Below are 27956 nucleotides of genomic sequence, written 5' to 3'. Positions count from 1 at the left end.
TGAAATCTCATGAGAAGAATGAAACTGAATTTACTGAGCTGGTACAAGACAACTTCCTCAAGCAACATGTAACAGAAGAAACAAAGTCAAAGAGCATTTAGATGGGATTTCAGATGTAACTATTATGCTTCTGGTAGGTGACAGCAATCATGGTAGTTTATGAATGTTCCATTCAGAAAAGGTTACATGCTGATACTTGAATAAAATACTTAAATGATGCAATATTAGAATGTATCCCTAGAGTTTGAAGAGTAAATATGAATGAAATAGATGTGCAATCTAATTAAGCAAGGGATTTGAAAAGAAAAGATGATATCAAGTTATGAAAATTATAAGCAGTAAGCAAGAAGAGTCAACTTTTGTATGGTAAACTAAGCCCGAGTATGAAAAGAAACTGGCCCTGCAAGCTAAAGACAACCCAAATGAATTCTATTGTTATGCTGTAAGTAAAAGAAAGAATAACTCTACTGAATATGGATGGTATGCAAGTGACAGATGCAAAGAAGATTGTTCAACCAACAAGTGTCCATTTTGCTGAAGGTTATCAATCTATGTATGCAACATTAAACTCAATGCTACCTCTTCAAGAAGAAACTCAGATATATGAGGAAGAGGTATTAGAGCTGTTGCACAAACTGAATAAGAATTCAGCAATAGGATATAACAGGATATCAGCACCAGATGCTAAAAGAGTGTTCAACTGAACTGGCTACTCCTTTGACCAAGCTATATAATTTCAGTCTCAGAACAGGGAAGATTCTGCAGAAGGGGAAAGAAATGTGTGGTAATCCCATTGTATAATGGTGATGCAAAGACTGATGTATCCAACTATCAACCCATCAGTAACTCTAGAATAATGGTTAAGACTGAAAAAGTTGGTTAGGGCTCTCATATAGAAATGGGTTGACAGAGAATCTATAACTTTGCAATGAACAGCATGGGTTTAGTAAGGGAAGGTCATGTTTGAGCAACTTGCTCACATTCTATAATAATGTTACGTTGAGTTAGACAACAGGAATGGATATACCATGATACCTTTCAATTTTGCTCAAGTTTTGACAGAATACAGTATGGAAGACTGTTGCATAAATTAGAGAATATGGGATTGGATTATAAAATATTGGCATGGAAGAGCATGACAGACCAAGAACTGATCCACTGTTATTCGATACATACATTAATGATATTCAGAAGGACTATCATGCAATATACAGCTATTTGATGATAATGCAAATATAGGCAGGGTTATTAGGAGTGAGACTGATATGCAGTATATTTGAATATTTAAATTTAATATGCAAGACTGCAAAAACACTGTTGATTGCAATTTCTGTTTTTGTTAAAACTAAATAAGTAACTACCACTTTATTACACGATGACTAAAACACAGACTTTTCACTGCACCTGAGATGCTGTTGGGCATGAACTATCTTTATGAATTACTGTTGGGCATGAACTATCTTCATGAGTCATGAAGATACTTCAAGCACAAACTGTGGGTAAAGGATTAAAACAAGAATCTAATTTTTTGTTCAGTTATAATTTACATTGTATCCAAGTGATAAACTTGAATATATGGAATGGTAGTAAAATGCATTTGTCTGCAACAGTGCACATTAAGTTCTGCCATGTCTGTCTGCATGAAACAACCCCAAAAAAATAATTCACTTATTCTGTTCTTGATTTGTAATATAGAAAAATGAATATCAAACTGCACAAAACTCACCCATAAGTCTAAGAATGTCTAAAACACAACAGTTTGCCAACTTGTTCATTAGACTAGATCCACAGGCTTTAGGTTGAACTTCAGCAATGTCTCCTGATCGTCCGATACCATGACCCATTCTATTTAACAAATCACAAAATAACTTTAAAATTAAGGCTAATTAGAAGGATTATTATTATTATATGGGCATCTCCATGGAGTCAGTAGACTCATCACAGGAGACCCAAACTATTCACACAATATCTATCATACCTCTTCTTGAACTCACTGACAGGTGAAGCACTCAACTATCAGACAATGCATTCCATTCATTCACTACTCTCCAAGCAAAAAATCTAGTCCTCATACCCTTGTTCACCACATTCTTACTTAATTTCCAGGGATGACCGCTTGTTCTTCCACCACTATCCCAATGCTGAAATATTTCCCCTGCATCAATCTTATAAAAACCGTTTAGTAACTTAAATGTTTCTATCATATCCCCTCTTCTCTGCCTATCAACCAACTTCTGTAACACACAAAATCTTATCAATGTAGTGGAGCATTTCTTGCATCACTCAAAAAACTTGGTCACTCACCTCTGAATCTTTTATAACCACTTCATCTCCAAGGAATCCAGGCAACCAGACCTAAGGACAGTAATCCAGATGTGAATGTAACAATACCTTATAAAGAGGAATAATAACTTCTTTATCTCTGCATCTTAGCAATATGCTCTCTGAACTTCAACCCTCTATCCACCTCCAAGTCCCTAGTCTCCATCAATCTCTTGGAGTGCTGTCCATAAGCAGAGTAATTTAGCACGCTGGAACATTATTTATATAATGTTCCAACATGTTGTTTCTGTATTTTGAAGTCATTATATTGTTAAAACAGTAATAACTTTGCTATCTAAAATAACATAAATATAACTACACCCTTCACATATTTTATGGATTGTTGAAAATTCATAAAAATAACACACTGTTTTAGCCCATAAATATTTAAGTGCAAATACTGACACATAATAGCAACATTTCGCATGTTAAAAATTCAAAATCAGCTAACGCCTTTTTGTTCCCATATAGGGAGTAGGCGAGGCCATTTACCCTATCTAACTTTTAGAGACTGAGTGGACAGTTCAATCTCCACTGGCAGCCAATCAGATATAGCTGGCCCAAAGCTATCACTAATTAAGTGGCACAAGTGCTGCCATCTCGTGGTCCCTAACCTTAACACAATATATTTAATGTTTGAAATAATTGGGTTCTACAGTCGATTTTCTTGAGTTTACGGAACGAAAAACCCGAGTTTCCAAGAGAAAAAAACCTGCTTGCCCGTGCCAGAGATCGACTAACTCGGGAACCGGTGGAAAAAAGGCTTAGAAAAATTTCCTCTAGTCGCCGACTAGATTCGAAACAAAGTCTTCCTTCGTGAGGTTAAGCGCCGTGGTGTGCAAACACCACATCCACTGAGCTACACTATTTTAAACTGTTAGGTAAGAAAAATTAGTGAGTGTGACATGTTACTGTTCATGAACTTCTCACTAAAAGAAATGCGGTCTTGCCATAAATACTGTTACGACTTTCACACACCCCTGTGCTGCCCACAGAATTACGCAAGCCTAGTTCTGTTAGTGGTGCTGTGCACAGTCAGCATTCACTTGTTTATCAGTAGAGAGAGAGAGTTGTTTAGCTGTACAGGTTAACATGCAGTGAGGAGATTATGATCTGTAATAGCTTCACAAGTTGGAATGCAACCACCTATTATTTTCAACACACTAAAAATACTCAGAATCAGTGGGATGTTTGGGTATCAAAACTATTAACAGCTATAATGATACAAAAGACTTATCTGACTACCAAAAAACAGGTTGACCATGTTGTATTAGGATGCAACAGCTTGTAAGGGCTGTGAAGACACGCCCCCACTGTAATCCTGTGAGAATGCAGAAAGTGATGTCGTGAGAGAGACAAACATTTCACAGAGAACAATGTCGTGTACTAACTGATGACCTGAAGATGAGAGCCTATCGGCATTCTACCAGACACTTCCTAATACCACAACTTATGCAGCAGAGAGTGATAAAATTAAAGGCATTTCTCGGGCATAGACACAGAGTTATCCTCTTCGCAGATGAGAATATTTTCACCATTGAAGAATCATTTAACTGCCAAAACGATAGGGTATATGCCCCAGATGGTTGCACAGCACACGTCATAGCATCCAGAATTCAGAGAGGTCATCACCCTTCTGAATCACTCCCTCCACCAAACCATCCCATGTCAGTGATGGTTTGGTGGAGGGGGAACGTATCAGGGGAGGAGGTATCCAAGTTGCATTTCTGTGAGGAAAGGGGTCAAAACCTCTACCAAAGAGCATTAAGACACCATGCTGGAACCTGTGGTACAGCCCCTGAACAACACCTTGTTTGACAGTAGACCTTCCAACACGACTCAGCCCCTGTACACAAGGCAAGGACCACACAACAGTGCTTGGAGGCAACGTGCATGACCACATATCACCATCTAAATGGCTGTCTGGAAGTCCTGATCTAAATCTGTTGGACTTCAAATTGTGATCGGAGCTCGAGAGAGAGTAGCCTGCTAGAAACAACACCTAAGCATCGCCAACCTGAAAGTGGATTTGGAGCAAGCAGTGACAGTGTTTCTGTTGGATGCCATCAATATGTGACCTCACAGACTTTGAGTGTCAATCAAGGTAAAAGGGAGACATTTTGAACAGAGTACGGCTATTATGCATGTTATACATATGATTTGTGTGCGCTGAAAGGCTGTAAATGATTTACTAATCGATTAAAGTTTATGTGCTGTTCACGTTGTAACAGTATTTATGGCTAGACTAGGTAGTAACCATAATTATATAAAAAAACAAGTTTCTGCCTGACATCATACTTTGAATCAATAATGCATTCCAATTATTCATGTTATTCACACTGCATAAAATGATCTACTTCCCCAAATCAAAGGCATGACTATGGACTTCCGGCTTTCACTCTCTCTCTCTCATTAACTTTTGGTATGGAGTTTTGATAAAAAAAAAAAAAAAAAAAAGGCTAATTTTTAATCTCTAACCCCTTCATGGCTGAATTACACTGATGATACTTTCACTATTAGCCAGGACAAATCAAATACATTTTAATACACTTAAACAGCTTAAACCTAAGAATAAAACAGCAGAAATTATAAAATTCCAAAAACTAAATCTTTCCTAATGTCTTTCATATGTAAAAAATTTAAACAAACCTAGTATTATTATCAATAAGGCAGATAAAAGTGATACTGCTATAATAACTGACAAAATTACCATAACAAAATTTTAACATGATATTGTTAATGATACCAATATTTACAGAATAATTTCAGAAGATACTGTTCTGAACATTATCAAACAAATTCAAAAATTTATATATCAACTCAAAGAAGTCAAAACAGATCACTCCTTGTACAAATCAGCCTCTCACTATTTTTAGACAAATAAAGATGCATAGCTACCCTGATATGCCCAAAATTTCACCACAATAGCCACACCTTATCAATACTTATGATTATTAAAACCACCAATTAATTCTTTCTACACATTAAAACAAACCACCATACCACTTAATCTCTCGTCTTTATATACCAAAATTGATGTGCCCAAAATACTGACATCATCCACATGCTACTCATAAATGACAACCTAATAAAATGAACAAAATTATCTCCTTCAGATATCCTTTTACTAATTACAGTAATAATCTCACCAGACTTCTTTAAATATAACAAACATGTTCACAAACAAATTTGAATTTTCCCATGAGCCAAAACATTAGCAGCTAACTTTCAGAACTTTTTCTTGTGCATATGAAAACAATTCCATTCCTTCTCTACCCAATGATATCTCTTATTATGATATGTAGACAGCATTCTACATGTCAGGAGCATGAATGCCATACAACAATTATTTCATTCTTTGAACATGTTTAGCCACAGATTCTTCTTCACTAAATACAAAGAAAATAAATCTATAAACCTCTTGAATTTGATCATAACTAGATATGACCATTACATCCATACACTAACACTGGAAATTATTTGCATTTATTTCATCTCCTATCACCCATGTTGTATCAAAAGATCTGCCATATTAACAATTACAAATATTCATCTTCTGTCACTGTTTTAAACCAAGAAATTACACACCTGAAAGAGATTTTCCATTCTCGACAGTATCCACAGTGATTAATAGATTATGCTATTCACTCAGCCTAAAATCATGTACTTTCTTCCAAAAGCAACATATCCAAATTCCATATAGATACCCATAACATCTACAAAGCCATAAAACACATCTTTAAATATTCCAAGTATAAAATTGTCTTCACCACCAAACTATAAAACATAGCTCAGGCTGACGTATTACTATGGTATAATGTTGGAGCCACTATTCATTCCTTATGGTCAAGCTTAATCGAAAATTAAGACTGCAACATTTCCATACCGGACTACCTACATTCCACCACCAAGAACAAACAAAACACACCAGCAATAACAACAAGCATCCCACTAGTGAAATCTTTACATGCGATATAATCAAGACACACTCCTGAAATTGAGAAGGCTACCATTATTGATTTCCAAGAAAACAAAATCAAATTACGTGTTGCTCTAAATCCCTAGCAATAAGAACTATCCAATATGCTATAAACACAAAAAAGATCCTATCTGCTCTTGCCCTTGTTACAATTAAATGAATTACTCCTCACTATTCTTGAACCACCTAACTCCTCTTAACACAGATTCATAAAACCACGAGAAGTTCATAGTTAAGTTTTTCCAGTCCTAAATCTGACAACAATTTAAATGAAACATTTAAATTGTTGTCAGATTATGATCTATTATATGTTTAAATTATGATCTATTATATACATGGCTTGCCATGTATATAATAGCTTGTTTGTTCCTTTTTTGTTCTTTAATTTTCAATTCTCTAAAATTTTTAATTCAGAGTCTGCTTAATTCATTTTCTTCATTATTGGTTTTATTCTTTTTTTTTTTTTTTTGGCTATTTGCTAAATATTTATGCTCAGTTATTGGTTCCTTTTCAACACTTTTCCAAATTATATACTATCCTGGCTCAAACAAGTACTATATCATCCTTGCCTTAAAAATACATGCACAGCATGTCAAATTATTGTGGATAACATTAAATTTTTACAAAACATAACTCAAATAATCAGGATGAAATGTTTACACCCTCTGTAATTGTTTAGTTGTATAAGATGCATATTGTCATATTACTAATAACATTTTACACTAACGCATGCATACAAAACATGTAATATTCTGAAGTTACCATTCAGTAAAAATAAATTAAAACTGCCTACCTAAAATGCCTTCGAGCAACTATTTGGGAAGCAAATCTTGCTTCTCTTTCTCCAATACCACAATTGCCAGGAAAATTATTACTGTCCATTAAAGCCAACTGATTCAGGAACAGTTCAATGGTTGTCTCATCCCACCCATCCTCTGGACATTTTTTCTACAGTAAATTAAAAAAATGTACATCTGTCATCATTTTAGATGTCTTATCTGTTAACTAACCTGGTGAAATTTTTGTTCAAATTACAATAAACATCTCAAGTACATAATTCCAACTAGATGCGTTTATTTCAGTGTAAAATGCAAAGTTGTTTGTTATAAAAGTAGGTTAACGTTGAAAGACCAAAATTAGCCAACAAAACAGCACGATGGTCTAGAACCATCAAACTAGTTTAAAACTCCAGTGTTAAAAAGTGATGGATTTCAGAATATACCATCATAGAAGTCTTAAAAATAAATAAATAAATAGACTGGATTTAAAGGCTAACGAATAAGGACACAAAATGGAAACATAAGGATATAATTAACACTGGTATTGGAAGTAGGGTTTTTCAGGTCTGAGTATCTGGACTCAGATTTCACAAGTTTCCTAAGGCTGAAAGAAATGTGATGAGGTTGATTGATGATTTTTATGAAAATTATGTCATTCTAGAAAAAGATGTAGAAATGTCAGAGATTGTCTGACTCTCGATAAATGAACCAGTGTAAAGATGAAACATTATATCAACATTAATCTGCAAGGAAATGATAGTGAAATTTACATATCTTGGCATGAATTTATAATTCACGATGCAGCATCTCGACTGTTAAAAATTATCAGAAATCATTTCAATACTTTCAATGTCAATTTTGAGAAGCACACTGTTAGATCAACTGGCAATGGTGCTAGCATCGCTGTCAATTATGGTCATGAATAACTGATGAAAATAAAAGCACTAAGAATAGCTTGGCAATTTAGAATATGACTGACCAGACAATGAAGAAGACAAAGAAATCAAAGCTGACAAATCTGAATTAGCCAAGTCTCATGATTTAAATGAAAATATTCACAATATACTCAATGTCATTAAGTATTCTAAGACAGAGTGTGTGTGCAAGTCTTATGGCAATAAAAAAAACAAAAAGAGAATTGGAACATGAGACAGAATTAGTTATGGATGTTAAAACACACTAAAACATCACTGCTTATTAATCCTGGGGTCTTTGTTCTAAACTTTTGTGGGGCATTTAAGTAACATGAGGTTTATATATATATATATATATATATATATATATACATATGTTTATTTAGATAGAGTGAAATAAAAAAAAAGGAATATAATTAAACAACACAGTGTGAAGGAAATTTGCACCAATTAAAATTTATTTACAAATGTAAATTATTTATGATCAAATTATTTTCAAAAAAATAAAATTTTTATCTTTACCAAATAAAATAATTTTTGTAAATCTTTTTTGAATCAGACTCAACATCTAGGCCTGACTCGGCTTCAAGTTCATCAAGTCCCAAAACACCCAGTCTTTCCAAACCCTACATGGAATGTTCAAAACATAGACCACATAAATCAACTCTTGAATAAAAAGAACATAAAAATTGCAGTAATATCTGAAACCAATAAAAAGTTGAGAGGCTCAAAACTAATTAATAATTGAGGACAATTTTACAGTGATGTAAGCAGTATGAGAGAGCAAAACAAGGAACAGCAATGATATAGAATCCTAAAAGAATAATGCAAATCAGGATTACATTGCAACAAGAGCATCCGAATGTCAATGAAATATGTGCACTGGCAGAAGGTGATGAACAAAGTAATGAAAGCTTTTATTCCCTCTAGCAAGAAAAAAAAAGTAAATCAGTAACTATCTAGTGGTAATGGGAAACTTAAATGCTAGAAAAATTAATTCAGTCATCATCATGAAAAAAAAAAAAAAGCAAATTGTTTATGTAGTTTATAACAATTTTCCCATATAAAGACTTTCATAAATACACTTAGATGAAAAGAGGACACAGATCAATATCCAACTATATAACACCAATACAAGGATATTTAATTAGTCACTCAATTTGAAACTTACAACCTATTACTTCTGCTCACCCATAAAAACTGTTGGCTTCAGAAAGGCTTAATTAACATAAAACATGTAACAAAGTTGTCCAGGTACTGAAAAATCATTACAAAGAAAATAAATCCATGCTAACAAGTGAACATAGTCACATGGCATGCATTAGCTGTTAGTGAAGTTGAATTCCATTATGTTAAACAATTTAATGAGTGATTTCCAATGTCAATATATGTCCATGGTTTTTATTCAGAGATCTGAATGAATGGATGACCATAACTAATTCCTTTAGAAGTCTGGAGTAAAAATTTTCTTCTAAATGTGGAATGGTTGAACAGTCCCTATTCATAACATGGTTAGTATTAGAATGGTTGGCCAAACCACATCTTTCCTTTCTTTTATGCTTAACATCTTCAACATGTTCCTTCTTTCTCATCTCAAATCCACAAAGTACCTGTTGTATGCATGCTAAACCACATCGGCATAGAAATCCATATACCCCAGGGTGTTTTTTCTGTAGAAGGGGAGGCTATCCTTAAGAAACTAAGGAGGCTGCAGACAGTTTGAATCAGCTTAAAAGTCATTCTGATGTTGTGATCCTTGAAAAGAGAAGCAGGTTTAATCAGACTAAATATATGGACTGGTAATCGAGTCTATACTGGGCATTCTGATTATGGAGAGAGGTAGGATTTGAAAATAAAATACTGCCAATTGTTTTCTTGGAATAGCAATTAAGAACAAAAATTAGCAACATAGTTCAAGATTCATAATCAATGGTTTTTTTTATTACTTATGCAAATAGAATGAAGAAGAAATCTGATTCATTATTCCATTCTCAGTAAAACAGAGAACTTTCCTTACTTTCAAATAAGGTCATGATCAACCTTTCAAACCACTGCCTTTCATGTGCAAAAGAATCCATTCTTAGAAAAAGGTTTCAACTATGCTATGACTCCAAGTTTACATTCCAAATGTTGATTTTGTGTGCGGTATCGAAAAAGGAGTTCACATCCTCTCAATGGATTCCGCCAATATTATCAGACTGAAGGTTGCTGCTCTTCTACTTTCTTCATCAATTCCAAGATCTAATGTATATAGTTCCAAATACAGAAGACTATAAGGATAAAATTACACATTTATTTTCTAATTCTTCCAACTACTCAATTATAGACCATTACTATACCGGTCAGCTCATGAAAAAATTAATGATTAACTTAAAAACATCCTGAACTGGCCACCAGAATTGGAAATCATGCGTTATGCATCACTTGACCAAGCACCAAATTGATGTTTTTGAAAAAAAATCGTGTTTTGTAAAATTTTCTTAGAAACATATTCCATTTGGTGTTTAGTTCTTTGAAAGAAAACTGTGAAAATACCGACTTTTGTTGGTCTCGATTTTTTTATAGGTAGGTTACATCATTATACTTCAGATGGCAAACTAATCTCTAAAACATCAATTTGGTCAAGTGATGCATAATGCAGTTATTAAAATAGTTTAAGTTACTAAATCTTATTCCTCCCCAATTTTACAGGTCTCCTGAAAGACACAAAACTGGCATTTCTTTAAAAACAACCATAGATGGCATCAACTTCTAACTTATGCTTTATCTAAACATCTGGCTACCCTTTTATGGCTACTGCAAGAAAACAATTGGCAAGATTTTATTTTTGAAACACACTTCCCTATAACAAGAATATTCAGAATAGAGACTGGATCGCCATTCCACATTTTGCAATTTATCGATTAAAATTGCTTCTCTTTTCAAGGACGTCAGAGTGACTTAAGCTGATTCAAACCATCTGCAGCCTTCTCAGGTCTGATAGAGACAGCATCACTGTCCTGCAAAAACCCAGAGGTATATAGAATTCCATGCTCACATGATTTAGCATACATAAGACAGGCATACCGTGAATCTGAAGTGAGAAAGAAGGAACATGTTGGAGATGTAAAGCATAAAAGAAAGGAAAGATCTGCTCTAGTCAACCATCATACTACTAACCATGTTGTTAATAGGGACTGTTCAACTATTCCACGTTTAGAAGAAAATTTTTACTCCAGACCTCTAAAAGGAATTGATTACAGTCATCCATTCACGTAGTTCACCAAATAAAAACAAAGGACTTATATTTAATTATATATAATCATATGTAATTAAATTATTAGACCAAAAGAAGAGATGGCATCATGAAAGAGATATTAGATAATGAGGGGAGAGTATTTCTAGGATTACTTACTGTCCTCTTTCATCAAGGACGGGTTGAGTTTTCCGTATTTCCACAACAACCTCCAGGAGTCTCGGTTTCTTGCATGGCTGGTGAGATGTCTATATGTTTGTAATCCAGAGTTGACCTTTATATATGTTATCCATTTAGTTCTTGGTCTTCCTTTTTTCTTCTAATCTTGCATACAGAATAAGGTTGGGTAGCCTATTTGATGGCACTCTCTCAACATGTCTGTACCATTGAAGTTGTCTTCTTTTGATCTTTTATATTAATGAGCCTGTATATTTTAGATCTTGTCTTAGTTTCATTTGATTTCTTTTCTGTCCATTTTGTTTTATTTATTTTTCTGAGACATTTCATCTGGAAAGCCTCCAGTTTTCATATCTCTCTCTCTCTCTTCTTGAGCGTCCAAATTTCTGAAGCATATAGCACAGTGGGTATTATAATCGCATTATATAATTTTCTTTTTAGAGGTTTGGAGATTTTATTATTTTTCCAGATTTTTCCTAGCTTATTAAATGATGACCATGCAGTCGATATTCTATGTTTAATAGTGGTCATAGTATCTAAGTGTTCTGTTGTTACTGTTCCTAAATAGTTGAATTGTTTTACTTGTTCAATTGTTGATCCATTCAAGGAGAAGTTTACTTTTTCTTCGTTTTTTCCAATTATCAAGATTTTTGTTTTGCTGTATTTATGGTCATGCTGTATTCTTTAGTTTGGTTATTAGGTTCACCATCTTTTCTTCTGTGTCTGCTATTATTACAATATCATCTGCATATTTTATGTTATTAAGGTTATAACCATTTAGGTTGATCCCTTTTTCTCCTTCCAAGGATTGGTTAACCATATCCTCTAGGTAGATGTTAAAAGGGATGGGGAGATGGGACATCCTTGGGCTACTCCTTAACTGATGTTTATTTTATCTGTTGTTATACTGTTGAATTTAATTATTGCTTCAGTGAGGCTATAATATTTTTCCAAGAAGTCTAGGGTATCTTCATCGATTTGTTTCTATTTTAATATTCTTAATAGTTACTCTGTTTATTAAGTCAAATGACTGTTTAAAATCTATAAAACAGTAATAAATATTTTTGTTATGTTCCCAGTATAATTCTGCTAGTCATTGTATTACAAAGATATGATCCAATGTGGAGCAATTCTTTCTGAAGCTTGCCTGTTCTTCACTAAGAATGATCTTATGTGTGCTCTTTATTCTGTTCTGTAATACTCTTGTAAATATTTTGTAAGCATGGCTGAGTAATGTGATTGGTCTGTAATTTTTAAAATTTTTTCTTATCACCTTTCTTGTAAATTGGTATGATAATTCCTGTTCTCCAATCTTCTGGTATTTCTCATTTAATGATTTTGTTGAAAAGTGTGGTAAGGAATTTTAAAGTTGTTTGCTTTCCTTCTTTCCAGAGTTCTGATGGAATTTGGTCTTCCCTGGTGCTTTGTCAGATTTCATTTGCTTTAGAGCATTCTCCACTTCCAATGGAAGGATTATTAAGGCATTATGTCTTGAGTTAGTGTGGGGCTTTGTTATTAGGTAGTTATTGCTTTCATTCTTAAAGGTTTCTTGGTAGTGTTCCATCCATATTGCTTTTATCACATTTGGATTTCCTGTTTCTTTGCCCTGATGGTTGATCATTGTTAGAGGTAGTGGTGAAAATTTTTTTTGTAATTTCTTTAATTGTGTTATGTAATGTTTTTGAGTTATGGTGTTTATATGCCTCATTGCATTTTTCTGCTTTTTCGTTTAGCCAGTTTTCCTTAGCCTGTCTACAGAGTTTATCAATTTCATTTTTGAGTTGTTTGTATTTCTTTTTGTTTTCTTCTCAGGTTTTTCTGTTTAATTATTTTTTTAGTTTTCTTTTTTCTTCACATTTTTCTAAAATTTCAGATGTTATCCATTTATTATTGGGTTTCTAGGATTATAGAAGACAAAAGAAATGCTTTCAAGAAGTGTTTATCAATCAGATCAATTGAAGATAAGATTGAGTATAATAGAATGAAAGCCATATCTAAAAGAGAAGTGAAGAAATGACATAGAAACAACTGGAATAATTTTCATATCTAATTTAGAGAGAGAAATGTAACAAAATTAAGTTGTTGTTGTTGTTGTTGTCTTGTCCTTTGAAGAGTCTTAGATGTTTCTGTGTGTTCCTTGTACTGCTTTGGCTATGTCGATGATTTTGTTTGAATAAAGCTGTTGTTCAGGATTAGGATCTATTTCTTGCAAGGCTGCTGTAATTGCTGGACAGCTAAAGATGTGAGTGGGTGTCAGTTCAATATTGGGGCAGTTGTTGCAGTCTCTATATGTTCTCGTATCATCTGTATTGATCTTCATTCCTCTATAATGTCCTGTTCGTAGTCTTGCTGTCGTGGTGGAGGTCTTTCTGTCAGCACTGATTTCGGGAATTTGATGTTGTATCACTGATTTCAGTGGAATTAGTTTGGCTTTTGCTAGTGCATTGGCATCAGCAAGAGTTATCATGTGAGTTTCTTGGTTGAGTTCTCTGGCCTCTTTTGCTAATTTATCAGCTGTTTCATTGTCTACATGATCAGGAATCCATTGTAAAATGCAACTTTTTCCTATACACTTTAGTTGATTTAAGAGTTTATGGATGTCTTGTGTGAGCTTGGTATTGCCATTTTTGATTGCCTCCATAGCTGATCTTGAGTCACTGTAAATTATAATTCCTTCAGATTGTTGAGATGATGATAATTTTAAGTAGGCTTCAAGTGCTTTATTTATTGCAATTGAAGCCTACTATTTCAGGGGGGAGAAGTCTGACCACACCTCCGTGCAGCCCCCCCCCCCGGACCCTTGACGCTCTTGACCAAATTTCTTACGGTCCGATTTCAAGGTGACTAACATGGCAACAGCATCCAATTTTCTAATGAAGAGTCATAGAAAGATATCAACCAACAAAATTAAGTTACAAACCCAAAAGAGGGAATGTAATAATCAATATCACTGATAAAACTATGTGACTACAGCGCTTTCAGTACTTTGTCATATATCATGAAAGGATAACAAATTCTGTAATCCAAAAATAATCTATCTGACAGAAGATATTTCTATACAGGAATTGAATGGTATAATAATAAATTTCAAAAACAACAAATCAGCTGGAAAGGACAGCATTCACATGGAACCATTCAAATATGCTGATGAAACTCTTAAAATCAAGACTTAGATTTCCAGAATGTATGAGATAGAAAGAATCACCAGAATCCTGGCAAACAGCCATACTTATTCCAGTTTATAAAAAAAGCAGAAAGACTGAAAATTATCATGGAACAAAGCTTCTCATTTGTGGTCACAAAATACATGCAAAAATTATAAAAAAAACTAGTGAGTCATTACAATGATAAGATAACTGAAGAAACAAAATGGATTCTGCAAGGACAGACCTGTACAGATAGTTACTTTTCTTTAAAATTACTAACTGAAAAGCTCAAAAAATTCAATAAATCAACACATATAGCATTTATAGACTTGTGTGAACAGAAATTAACTTTTAAAAATACTTCATCGACAATGAAACCTCAAACCAAATAACAGTAGTAATCTATAATTTTTTTAAATATAACTTCATAATAGTCAAATTGGGAACTGAAATACTGTATACAAGTGGAATCCAATAAATCATGGTGTCCCGACAAGGTGTCCCTTTATCATGATTCTTTATATATATTAATGCTATTGTCAGACATTGGAGACTGACAGTTCTTGGAAATATCCCATTATGAAGTGATAGTCACCTTGACACACTGTTATATACAGATGAATATTCTTGTCAAATAATGAAGATGAACTGCAATACAGTATTTTGTGCACCATTTAATCATTACTGTTGAAAAATTTAATATTAAAAATAAACTGTAAAAACCCAAATTATGGCTATTCAAGAAAAGGAACTAATCTGAAGTAAAATATGTATTGAAAATAGAATTCCTGAGCAAGTAAACTTCTTTAATTATCTTGGCTATAGCTGACTTACAAAGAAGAAACTGACATTAATAATAAAACTAAAGCAGAAGTTCTCAGAATAAGTTTGTTTTTAGTCCAAAATTGTCCCAAGTACAGAGGCATACCAGAATTAAAGCATAAAGAGCATTACGAAGACCAATATATAAATTAACCTACTAGTTTCATCACTAAAAATGTGTAACTTCATCAAGACAAACACAAAAAATATAAGGTTAGCAAACATAAACTTAAAACACTAACAAGTGATGCTTGCAGGAACTATTACAGCATTAATAATGAAAACGAGGATGTGAGAGGTGGCACAAGTGAACTGCTATCCAGCACTGTTTTGCAGTTGATTTGCTGAAATGTTGTAATCTGGCATCTGAAGGATTCTAATGGAAATCTCTCAGTAGAATCCTTCAGATGCCAGATTTCAACTTTTTTCACTATGGCACTCTTAATAAGGACTAAGGGTGCCAGGATAAAAGATCAGAAATTTATTCTTTCATCTGATGAGAGATGAAGTTTTCATCTATGTAGGGCTTACAGCTCTTGTTCCAATGGTGTGTATTGGAAAAGTGATAAGCTAGATCATAGTTGTCTTCTATGTTATGGGCAACATCTCCAAAGTGATGTTGCCCATAACATAAAAAAAAAAAAAAAAAAATGTTGTTTTTTTTCTTATCTGAAAACTTTTGGAAGTCTAACCTATATATAAAAGACTACATGAGCAGGGAATTCTTAAATCCGAGGATGTCTGTAGAAGAGGTCGCTGTCTTTAGGAGAATGCACCATATAAAGAAAATAGATTTGCAAGTCATCCTGGTATCATAAGGTTTAAGAAGATCAGTAATAAGTGTCACTGTCCATTTTCCCATTTAGAAGTTCACCCACATAAATCTACTTGAAACTGCCTTCCAATCAACATCTACCAACATAAGGGATAGAAACAGAGTATCTGTAGTGCACATCAAGATTTTGAGGCAGAGTGGGATTAGAGAAAAGATGAATTTTTAGGATACCCATTAACGGTTGAAGTAAAATTTGTAGTTTTTCATTTATCTTCTCACCATTTATTAAGATGGAAATAGCACATTTTCAAGTGCATGAATGATGCCAACTTTTTGTGAAGGGTGGTGCAGCAAATCAAATGGACATAATGACTGATATGTGTTGGCTTGTGATAGACCAAGTGTAAAACCATTATCTGAATTTTTTTGTGATAAAAATGTCTAGAAACGGTAATCTTCTTTCACTTTCTATTTCCAAAGTGAACTTTTTTTTTTTTTTTATGAAATGAGTTAATTGAGATAAGGACACGTCCTCATCATCTGGAAACAGTGTAACTGAATTAAACAACTTCCTTTTCTCAATTAACTCATTTCACTACCATATTCTTGAGGCTCCTCAAGAATATAGAAGATAGTTAACTACAGCAAATTCCTTTAGAATGGCAATGATACTCTAGGGCTTTGATTGGGACTTTCTGGTAGTTTGCTTTAATGGCATTCTGCTATAGGTGAGAGTGGTCATAAAGACGTAAAATAAACAAATAAAATAACTGTGGGAAAAGGTAATAAAGGTGAATTTTGCAATGCACTCACATAATACTGCCACTTATCACAGGTGAACTTATCACCATTTTTGTCATATATACTGTGGATCTTGTTTTTTAATTTTATTTTTGAGTAATTTTACCATTAAAACTGTCCAAATGGGAAATTTTAATAGTGATGTTACATATCAAATTTCATTAAATTCCACCAAGCTACATTGGAATTATCATTCAAAATCACTAAGGAAGGGTATCCACTTCCTCCCCTCTGTTCCAGGTGGTAATGAGGTTCTTTGCTCTTGTAACTTATATTATGGTCATACTGGGAGATCTGCCAACATCCACCATGGTGAAACAAGAAATACATCACCATAACTATGGTCAGTCATCTAGTTGACCATGAAAAACACTACTATGTGTCACCACAGCAAATCACAATCATCATCAAATTCCTGATGTGTATCCTCAGGGGGGGGTACATAATAATTATGATAGTACTACATGAAAAAGTTATACCATTACTAACTTCCGATCAACAATTTTCCTCCAAATTAATCTGTTATCTGTAAAGACTCCAACATTATCAGATCTTATCTTTCTGTCTTTAAGGCACTTTTCACCATATCAATCCATCTACATCTTGGTCTTCCTCTGGGATTTTTTTCCTGCCAACTTGACAAAGAACACTTGTTTTGTTAATCTTTACTCTTGCATTCTGTTTATGTGACCATATCACCTGAGATTAGCTCTACTAACACATTCCTGAATGCTAAAAATGGCAAGTTCTTTCCTAATTCCTAATATTCTCATTTTTAATGTGATACTGTCATTGATGCTATCTGTTCAGTCCACTAATCTTCCTCAAAACTCTCATACCAGAGGTCTCATCTTTATTTCTAACGACGACCTCAGATCCATAAATTTAATTTGCCATCTTCACTAAAAATTTTGCCTAAATAGCTGACATGTTTTACTTGTTCTATAGGTTCTCCATTCAGGATGCAGTTGATGTTTTCAATGTTTTCTGCCTATTTTCATACCAAATTTATTACAACAGTTATTCTATTTAGTCAGGGAATCTTGCAAACTTGTAATGGATTTATTCAGAAGTATAAGATCTTATATTATCTCCAGAATCAGGTCTGCGACAAGGATGTATGTTATGTTCACTGTTATTCATCATCAGCATAAGGTAAAGAGCTAAGATTAACATCGCCATAGATTTAATATCACTTTCCTTCATGTGATCCATATAGATGATGAATAACAGTGAACACAACATAGATCCACGTTGCGGACCTGATTTTACACCAAACAATCTTTCTGTACTGCCTTCAATCCTAAATGCTGATTTACAGCTTAAAAAAAAAAAAAAACTGTATTGTTTGATATAACTCTCATTTATACCTTATAACTATAGCATTCTGAAGAGCTTTTCACTTCGCACCTTGTCATATATCTTTTCCAGATCTATTTGGCTTGAATCCAGCTTGTTCTTCACCAAGCTTCCCTTCCACAATTTTTCTTAGCCATTTCTCAAGTATGCTTGCATAAATCTTACCAAGAACACACACACTAGGGAAATGCTCTGTAATTCTCACAGTCAGTTTTATTTTCCTTTTTACAGATCGGTACTATGAGATCTCTGCTACAAATCATCTGGAATCCAACTTTCTAACCAGGCCTTCTGAATTATGCAATGAAGCCACTGTAAAACTTTTTTCTTCCATATTTGAGCATTGCTGGTTGAATTTCCTACTCCAGCTACCTTTCCACATTCTGGTTTTTGATGACTTTTCTATTTTAAGTATGGATATATATTCCTGACTGCATTCCTGTTGGGAGTTTTCTACCAACAGGAATGTTGGTAGAAAAACTGTGCTGACTCCGTTTTTTAATTTAGCAGTCTTTCGAAGTAATTACGTCAGACATTTAGAATGTCTTTATCTTCAGTTTCACCCTTATCATCCCTGATTCCTTTTACAGTGCTTTTTCTTCCATTTCTAAGCTTTTTCAATAGTCTCCAGAATATTTTGCCACTTTCCTGATACATATTTTCTATGTATCTTCTAGATAAAATTAGCTAAACAAAAGTCTTCCCATGACTTTTGTTTAGCTAATTTTACACAGTGCTTCGCTTTCTTATATTTTTCTCTGTAACAGCACAAGCTGAGTTGCTTGCCAGGAACTTTCAATATGCTTTCTTATTTTCCTTCACAGCTTCTTCAACTTCTGAGTCCACCATGGAGTTTGGATTTTGCTATCCTTATAAATCACCTCAACACATGCTGTCTGGCTGAATCAATGTTTTCTTCAGAGTTTGCCAGTGAATCTCTAAGGTTTAGTTCTTCTTTTCAAACTCTTTCATTTTTTCTTCAATAATGTTTGTGTATTTGAGTCTACAATTAACCTTTGAAAGCTGCTCAACTTTGATTCATTTAAGAAGCCAATATAAGAAAGTTTTAAAACGAATCAAAGTTGAGCATCTTTCAGAGGTGAATTGCACACTCCAATACACAAACCTCATCATCATCATCATCAAATTCCTGCCATGTACCCTCAAGGGGTGTACAGGAAAAGTCAGTACTACATGAAAAAATTACATCATTACTAACTTCCTATCTACAATTTTCTTCCAAATCAGTCTGTTACTTGTCAAGACTCCAACATTATCAGATCTTATATTTCTATCGTCTAAGGCACTTTGTACCGTATCAATCCACCTATATCTTGGTCTTCCTCTGGGTCGTTTTCCTGCCAACCTGGCAGAGAACACTTGTTTTGCTAATCTTTCCTCTCCCATTCTATTTAAGTGACCATACCATCTGAGATTAGCTCTGCTAACGCATTCCTGGATGCTGACAATGTCAAGTTCTTTCCTAATATCCTCATTTTTAATATGATATTGCCATTGATGCCATCTGTTCACGCCTCTAATCTTTCTCAGGACTCTCATATCTGAGGTCTCTAGTCTTTGGTCAAGTGTTTTACTTCTGACCCAGCTCTCAGATCCATAAGTTAAAATTGGTTTGAACACTGTCTTGTATACAGCTAATTTAGTGTTCCGACTAATTTCTTTCTTATTCCATATGAATTTATTCAATTGACTTCCCAGTATACCAGCTTTGCTGATTCTGTTGTCTATTTCTATATTTAGTTTACCATCTTCAGTAAAAATTGTGCCTAAGTAGCTGAAATGTTTTACTTGTTCCACAGGTTCTCCATTCACAACAGTTGACATTTTCAATGATTCTGCCTATTTTCATTGTCTTTGTCTTTTTATTGCTGACCTTCATACCATATCTATTACAAAAGCTATTCAATTTAGTCAGAGAATCTTGCAGACTTGTAGCAGATTTATTTAGAAGTATAACATCATCCGCATAAAGCAAAGAGCTGACATTAACATCTCCAATTTTGATATCAGGTTTAATACCACATTCCTTCATAATGTGATCCATATAGATAATGAATAACAGAGGGGATAATGTACATCCTTGTCTCACACCAGATTTAACATTAAACCATCTTCCTGTACTTCCTTCAATTCTAACTGCTGACTCACAACTCAAATAAAGACTAAGTATTGCTTGATATAATGCCCCATTGACACCATATAACTGCAGCGTATTGAATAGCTTCTTTCTTGGCACCTTGTCATATGCCTTTTCCAAATTGACAAAACTTAAATACAGATCTTTGTTATATTCCCATGCTTTCTCGACTATTTGTCGTAAAGTGAAGATCTGATCCTGACAGCCTCTATTTGGCCTGAATCCAGCTTGTTCTTCACCAAGCTTTTCTTCCACAATTCTTCTCAACCGTTTCTCAAGTATACTTGCATAGATCTTGCCAGGAACACTCAGTAGGGAAATACCTCTGTAATTCTCACATTCAGTTTTATTTCCCTTTTTATATATGGGTACTATGAGAGCTCTACTCCAATCATCGGGAATTCGTCCCTCTCTCCAGGCTTTCTGAACTATGCAGTGCAGCCACTGTAAGACTCTTATACCACCATACTTCAGCATTTCTGGTCGAATATCATCTACTCCTGCTGCCTTTCCACATTTCAAGCCTTTGATGGCTTTTTCGACTTCAAGTATGGATATGTATTCCTGATTGCATGCCTGGTCAGTGTTTTTTTATCACTGTGCTGTCATCACTGCTTGTTTCATTTAGCAGTTTTTCAAAGTAATTACTCCATACTTCAAGGATATCTTTTTCTCCTGTTTTCATTTCACCTTTATCATCTCTAATTCCTTTTACAGCACTCTTTCCTCCATTCCTAAGCTTCTTCAACAACCTCCAGAATATTTTGCCACCTTCTTGATATTTATTTTCTATATTCTTGCCAAAGTCCTCCCATGACTTTTGTTTAGCTAGTTTTACACACTGTTTAGCTTTCTTACATTTGTCTCTGTATTCTGTAAGAGTAAAAGCTGACTTATTTGCCAGGAACTTTTGATATGCTTTCTTCTTTTCCTTCACTGCCTCTTTAACTTCCTGTGTCCACCAGGGAGTTCTGATTTTTTTATCCTTGCACACAACCTCACCACATGCCTCTCTGGCAGAATCAATCAATGTTACCTTCAGAGTTTGCCACTGAATCTCCAAGGTTTAATTCCTGTTCTCAAACTCTTTCATTTTCTTTTCAATAATATTTCTGTATTTTAGTCTACAGTTCACATCTGAGAGCTGCTCATCTTTTATTCGCTTTAAAACTTTCTTACATGTTATTCTTTTCAATATGAAATTCAATTTTATCCTGCTCAAGACTAAATAGTGATCACTTCCAATTTCAAATCCTCTGTACACTCTGGTGTCCTGCACCAAGGAGAAAACATCACTATCAACAATAACATAGTCAATGAGACTTTTCTTATTCCTAGCCTCTTCTCTCCATGTGAATTTGTGCACATTTTTATGTTGGAACATGGTGTTAGTAATAACCAGTCCATGTCCTGAGCAGAAATCCAACAGATATTTGCCATTATTATTAGCTTTGCTCTTTTCTCCAAATTTTCCCAAAATATTTTTGTATGTCTCACAATCATTTCCTACTCTGCTATTTAGATCCCCAACAAGGACCAACTTTTCCTTTTTCATTGTGTCAGTTGCTTTTTCTAAAGCATCAAAAAATTCCTCCACTTCTACCTTAGTAGAACCTTCTGTGGGACCATAGGCACAAATAAGTCTCATTGTCCAGTTCCCCATTCTCATATTTGCCCACATTACTCTACTTGAGACTGACTGCCATTCAAGAAGATTAGCCTCGTATTTTGTGTTGAATACTATGGCTACTCCTTCTTTTCCTTGATTGTCATTGCCTGAATATAACATTTTGTATTTATTGCTCAGAAAGATCTCACCAGTTTTGGTCTTTTTTGTTTCAGTCATCCCTATTATGTCGATCTGGTACTTATCTAATTCCTCAGCTAGCTCCATTTCTTTGCCATTCAGGCTTCTTACGTTGATAGTACCGATCTTTAACTCTGGTGATGTTGAGTTGGGGTTTGTTTTCAGATTTGTTCCAGTAGCTGACTTTTCGCTGTTTGCCCTGGTTCCCTGGTGAAAACAACGGGGGCCTTGTTTAACCGGGCGACGCCCCAGCCGGCATGAAATTTTGTCATGTTGTACCATCATTTTTTATTTTGGTTTAACCAATAAGAATACAATTTGGTCGGCTAAATCCCAAATTGCCAGCCCATCCTCGTTCGTTCAGTATCAAAGTAGATACCCAACAGGGTGCACCACGAGAAGGTGAGGATTGGACATTAGGTCAGAAGCCCTGGTCGGTTCTCCGCATTCCTTTAAAGGCTATGTGGAGGTCTCCTCTCAGTTATACAGCTTTGACCCTTAAGCACAAACCTGCCTATTTCAAATCCTCTGTATACTCTTGTGTCCTTGGCTATTGTGAAAAACTCACTATCAACTATAACATAGTAAATTAGACTTTTCTTATTTCTTGCATCTTCTCTCCATGTGAATTTGTGCACATTTTTATGTTAGAACATGGTGTTAGTAATAATTGATCTATGTCCTGAACAGAAATCCAGCAGTCATTTACCATTATTATTAGCTTTGTGCTTTTCTCCTAATTTTCCCCAAACATTTCTGTATGTCTGGTAATCATTTCCTACTCTACTATTTAGATCTCCAACAAGGATCAACTTTTCATTTTTTTTTTTAATGTTGTTGTCAGCTGCCTTCTCTAAAGCCTCAAAAAACTCCTCCATTTCTTCATTGGTAGAACCTTCTGTGGAGTCATACAAATAAGTCTCATTGCCCAGTTCCCCATTCTGATATTGTCTTCCATTCAAGAAGATTATCCTCATATTTAAGGTTGGATACTATAGCTACTCCCTCTTTTCCCCGATTGTTATTGTCTGAATATAACATGTATCTCAGCAAATATAAACTTCATCATCATCAAATTCCTGACATGTACCCTCAAGGGGTGTACATAAATATGATTGTGTTAAACTTCCAAGATTTCTTAGGAAATCTTGGAAGTTAATTCTTAGGCTTCCTGTCCAACAGCTAAAATTAGCCAATAGCACCCACAGAGAGTGCCTCTGAAAAGGAGCTCAAAATAGTCAAATTTCTTCCACTTACTATTTTGTGTGGGTTATTACAAATTTTAGTATGGTATTCCTGAAGATGATCTCTGTGACAGAAAAGAAATATCAGAACAATTAAACCTGTTGTTTAATTACTTCTCTGTACTGTATTTATTCCATTAAATTTATCTATAAGCATAAACTATCACCTATGCCTAAATATGTGTTTAGTTTTATGGAAATTATTTTACTTTGAGTAAAGCCAATTGTTCACTCAAACTGAAAAAACTTGTATTCTGTGTTATGTACATATACCTTTTAAACTATTTATGTGCAACTTCATGTAATTGGGTCAGCTGCTTAATTGGGTTAAATTATGCTATTCCCAATGTGGTCCAATTAACCAGAATCCACTACAATTCCTTATATAGCTTTCAGGGATGAACTCCTTCTTTTGACATTATTTCCTTTATATAATGAAAAATCTCTTAAAATTATGTAGTCCAAATAGCTCACTAACTTATATCTCAATCATTTCACCCCTCTCCCTAGTCACCAGGCTCTGAATATGGCATTCATCATGTCCCTTACACCTACCATTCCAGAGACCTCTAACTGCCTTAGACACTCTTCTCAGTCTTTACAAAAACTGTCTTCATTTCTTGACATCTACCTTCAAGGGATGCCGTGAGGGCACTAAAGAATTAAGTTTATATTATAAACTTAATTATAACTCTCATCCACAAAAATATATGTATATATTTTATGTAAAATATATATTTATTTAAAAAAAAAAAATCCTTAGCCCATCTACAGTTCTAATGTATTATAGGTTTCAACTTTTTGTGGATGAGAGTTATAATATAACATAAACTTAATTCTTTAGTGCCCTCATGGCATCCCTTGAAGGTACATATCAAAAAATGAAGACAGTTTTTGTAAAGACAGAGAGGTCCAGAGAAGAGTGTCTAAGGCAGTTAGAGGTCTCCCTAAAAAATTAAATTAAATTAAATTAAATTTTTAAAATTTTTTTAAATAAATATATATACATATAATTTAAGTAAAAAAAAAAAATTTTTTTTTACTTCTGGAAACCTTGCTCTAGAGAACAAACATGGCAGTTCCCCCCCCCCCTCTTCCAAGCCACTTCAGGCCTACAAAAAGTAAGCAGTGGTCTCATTCATCTCCTACCGACCTAAAGACAATAACAAGCACCATGACTGTATATCCTCATTTAAGTTTCTCCCAATATCATTATATGATACTTATCAGAGAGCCAATCCTCCACTCATCTTAGTGATATATAACCGAGTTTAAATACCAACTTACCATGGGCAACATTTCATAAAGAATTGAAAACAAGATAGTTTTATTTGACAAAGCTGTTGGGAAAAAAATAAAGATCACACTGGCCACTGGACAAAGTAGCCTGATTAATTCACTTAAATTTAATTAATCAGAATAAGAAAGAATAACAGCTTACTTAGTCTTTGTATAGGAGATATTCCTGCTAACAGTGATCATAACTAAGAAAAAGGAAGAAGAAGAAAAGTGAACTGCTGCTGAAGGAAGTAACATAAAAACCAACATGCAGAATGGGTTTAAAGTGAATATAGAAAGGATAACAATATGTTTACTATAATTTTTTTTTTATGCCTAAAAATTGATTTATACAATTCAAAGAAAAGCATTTAAGTCTTATGTCTGTGTCCGGTTAACTATTTTAGGTGTCATCAATATTCGGTGATACCACTGCTTATAGGGTATTTTTCTTGAATTCTATTATATTTTAGCTACTTACCTGTTCTATTAATATCTTGATTCTATTTTCTCTTACAGAAAATGCTTGACATGCTTGTTGCAGATAAGTATCTGATAAAAGTTTTTGTGTCTGAGCAATACTGGCAGGATTCATGACCTGATGCTATCTCCTATCAAGTATACAGAAAAATTTAGATGCATTAAAAACTGTGACTAACCAAACTTAAAAAAAATATATAAAAAAAATCCCTTCTCCATATGCGACTTGCACAACTCATGTTTATATCAAGTATTTATTATCTCCAATAAAAAAATTATTATGCCAAATTATTTTGTCATAATAATTTGCTAATAATTTTGCTTTTGCCATAATAGTTTGCTAAAAAAATGTTCAACCAAACTGGATAGACCTTTCACATGTTTGCATAACTTGAATCTCAGCTTATGAATGAAACCAGAGGAATTTTTAAAAAATTTTTTTTTTAAATTTTATGTTGAGCCCATACACGAGAGGTTGGTAGATCAACCTATAGTACATTAGTACAGTGTATGGGAAAGAAGGCACTTGTTCACATTGGATTTCAATGACTGAAGACTGTTCCATAGTATAGTAGTTGCAAAGATGGAGGAGGAGAAGAAACTTGTTCTGTAGGTTTCAAAGTGCATTGTGTAGGGATGTTGAGCAGAAGCTGCATGTGTTCCAGCAAGCTTAGTACTAAGTGGCGGAATTATTGATGCTATTTCAGATGAACATTTTCCATGGAAATATTTGTAGAAAACACATGGTGCAGAGACCGATTGTCTGTGTGAAAGTGGGGGGTAGTGAGTTGGTAAGAGATGATGGATCATTAATAAGTCTGATTGCTCTCCTTTATATTGAGTTGAGCATTTGAGAGAGCTATTGGGAGGCCCCCACCCCATATGTGGGAGCAGTATTCAATGGTTGGGGGAATTTGTGATTTGTATAAGGTTAACAGCTGTTCAGGGGTGAAGTAACATCTTGAGCGAAAGAGAAATCCTAGTTTTTTAGAAGCTGAGGATGCAATGGTTGTTATGTGTTTCTGCCAGGAGAGGCTTGATGTCAAGGCAATTTCAAGAGAAATCTCAGATTGTCTGGATATTTGGGTGTTGTCAAAAATAATACCGGAAGAAAATGGTTCTTTTTTTTATGAGAAATGAGACAGTACTGGGTTTTATTTGCATTGAAATTGACTAGGTTATCTGAACCCCCACTAGAGGATGGCTTGGAGATCTGAATTAAGGGCAGTGGTGGTTGCTGTTCTGTAGGTTTATCAAAAGAAAGGGAGGAGTGCAATGTGCTGTCGTCTGCAAAATTGTGTATTGGGCTGGAGGTAAGCTGAAGTAGGTCACTGATATATAGTAGGAAGAAGGTTGGTGAGAGGATAAGGAGCCATCCACTACTACCACACATAATGTGTGTCCAGACAGAAAGCTGGCAATCCAACTACATAGGTCTTGAGATAGACCAAACAATGGCAGCTTGCTTAGTAAGCCTTTGTGCCAGACCCGGTCAAACACCTTGGAGATATAAGGTGCAACCAAACTTCTCCATGGTATTTGTCCTGAGATGGGTGACATATGTGAGCAGATCTCCTGTTGATCGGCAGTGACAAAATCCATACTGGTGGTCATTTATTAGACGGGTAGCTTCGAGGTAATGTAGGAGTTGGAAATTGATGATTTTTTCTATTACTTTAGACAGGACTGAGGTGAGCGAGATGGGGTGGTAGTTGGATGGCAGTGACTTGTCGCCCTTCTTAGGAATGGGTTGAATACAGGCCAATTTCCAGGATGTGGGATAGATAGCAGTGGAGTAAGACAGTTCTGGTGCGCAAACATTCAGGACAATTGGAGGAATGACATCAGGTACGGGAGACTTTTTTGTATCTAATTTGGACAGTACTTTGCTGATCTCTTTCTGGCAAAAGGATATAGCAGACATTGTACGTTGGGCATCTGGAATGGTTGGGGAACATTTGCCATTGTTAATTATGCATGCATTGGAAGTAAAGTGTGAGGCCAGGAGATTGGCCTTTTTTGTAGGTGATGATACAATGAGCCATCTGGGTAGGATAGAGGTGGAAATATTGTTGAGCAGAAGTTACAACTGATTGCTTTGGCGAGGGACCAAAAGGCTCAGCTGCCATTTGGACAGGCTGCTAATTTCTTTCCTGCTTTTTGCTCTTTTGAACTCTGTTTTGAAAGCATTGATTGTTTTTTGCATTTATTTCGGGCTGATATAAGGTTATAAGGCTCTAAAGGAGGATGGAGTTCTTGATTTGAGCCAGTAATGGTATTTGGTTTTTCATTTGTACAGCCTTGGCACATCTTTTGGAAAACCAGGGTTTAGTTACAGAATGGCAGCTCAGAGTACTGTGGGGAATGTATGATTATATGCCAGTGAGGATTACTTTGGTTATGAGTTCAGCGCACATGTTTGGGTTGGAAATGCCAAATTACTCTTGCATGGTAGTGGCTGTGTAAGCTTTGTTGCATGTGGGAAGAGATGAGCACTAGATTGTGGTTAGAATTTCCTAGCGGGCTCTCTACATTCACTGTGTATTTGGGAGGGGCATTGGTCAGGAAGAGGTCTAGAGTATTTGGAGAGTGGTTTGGGTTATCAGGTATTCTGGTTGGCATCTGAACTAGTTGTGTAAGGTCATTGGTGATGGCAAATGTTTCAGCATCGCTGCCTGCA

At 34.7% G+C, this 27956-nt stretch overlaps 1 protein-coding gene across 2 annotated transcripts in view; it reads right to left on the bottom strand.

Annotated features, from left to right (window-relative positions):
- Positions 1-27956, bottom strand: part of SecS (Sec synthetase) — a 107097-nt gene that overhangs the window by 66873 nt on the left and 12268 nt on the right. For both annotated transcript variants that reach the window (XM_090399740.1, XM_090399732.1), the window contains exons 2-4: positions 25278-25407; positions 7095-7249; positions 1727-1845 (exon numbers count right to left, since the gene is read on the bottom strand). In XM_090399740.1, the coding sequence (XP_090255866.1) occupies positions 1727-1845; positions 7095-7249; positions 25278-25391 (388 nt within the window). In that variant the 5' untranslated portion in view covers positions 25392-25407. The remainder of the gene's footprint in view (positions 1-1726; positions 1846-7094; positions 7250-25277; positions 25408-27956) is intronic.

Source organism: Typopeltis vanoorti, chromosome 1 (assembly GCF_054136105.1).
Source record: "Typopeltis vanoorti isolate ZY-2024b chromosome 1, IOZ_Tvanoo_1.0, whole genome shotgun sequence".
In the NCBI taxonomy this organism is placed as follows: Eukaryota; Metazoa; Arthropoda; class Arachnida; order Uropygi; family Thelyphonidae; genus Typopeltis; species Typopeltis vanoorti.
This window is presented reverse-complemented; position numbering and strand designations above follow the sequence as displayed.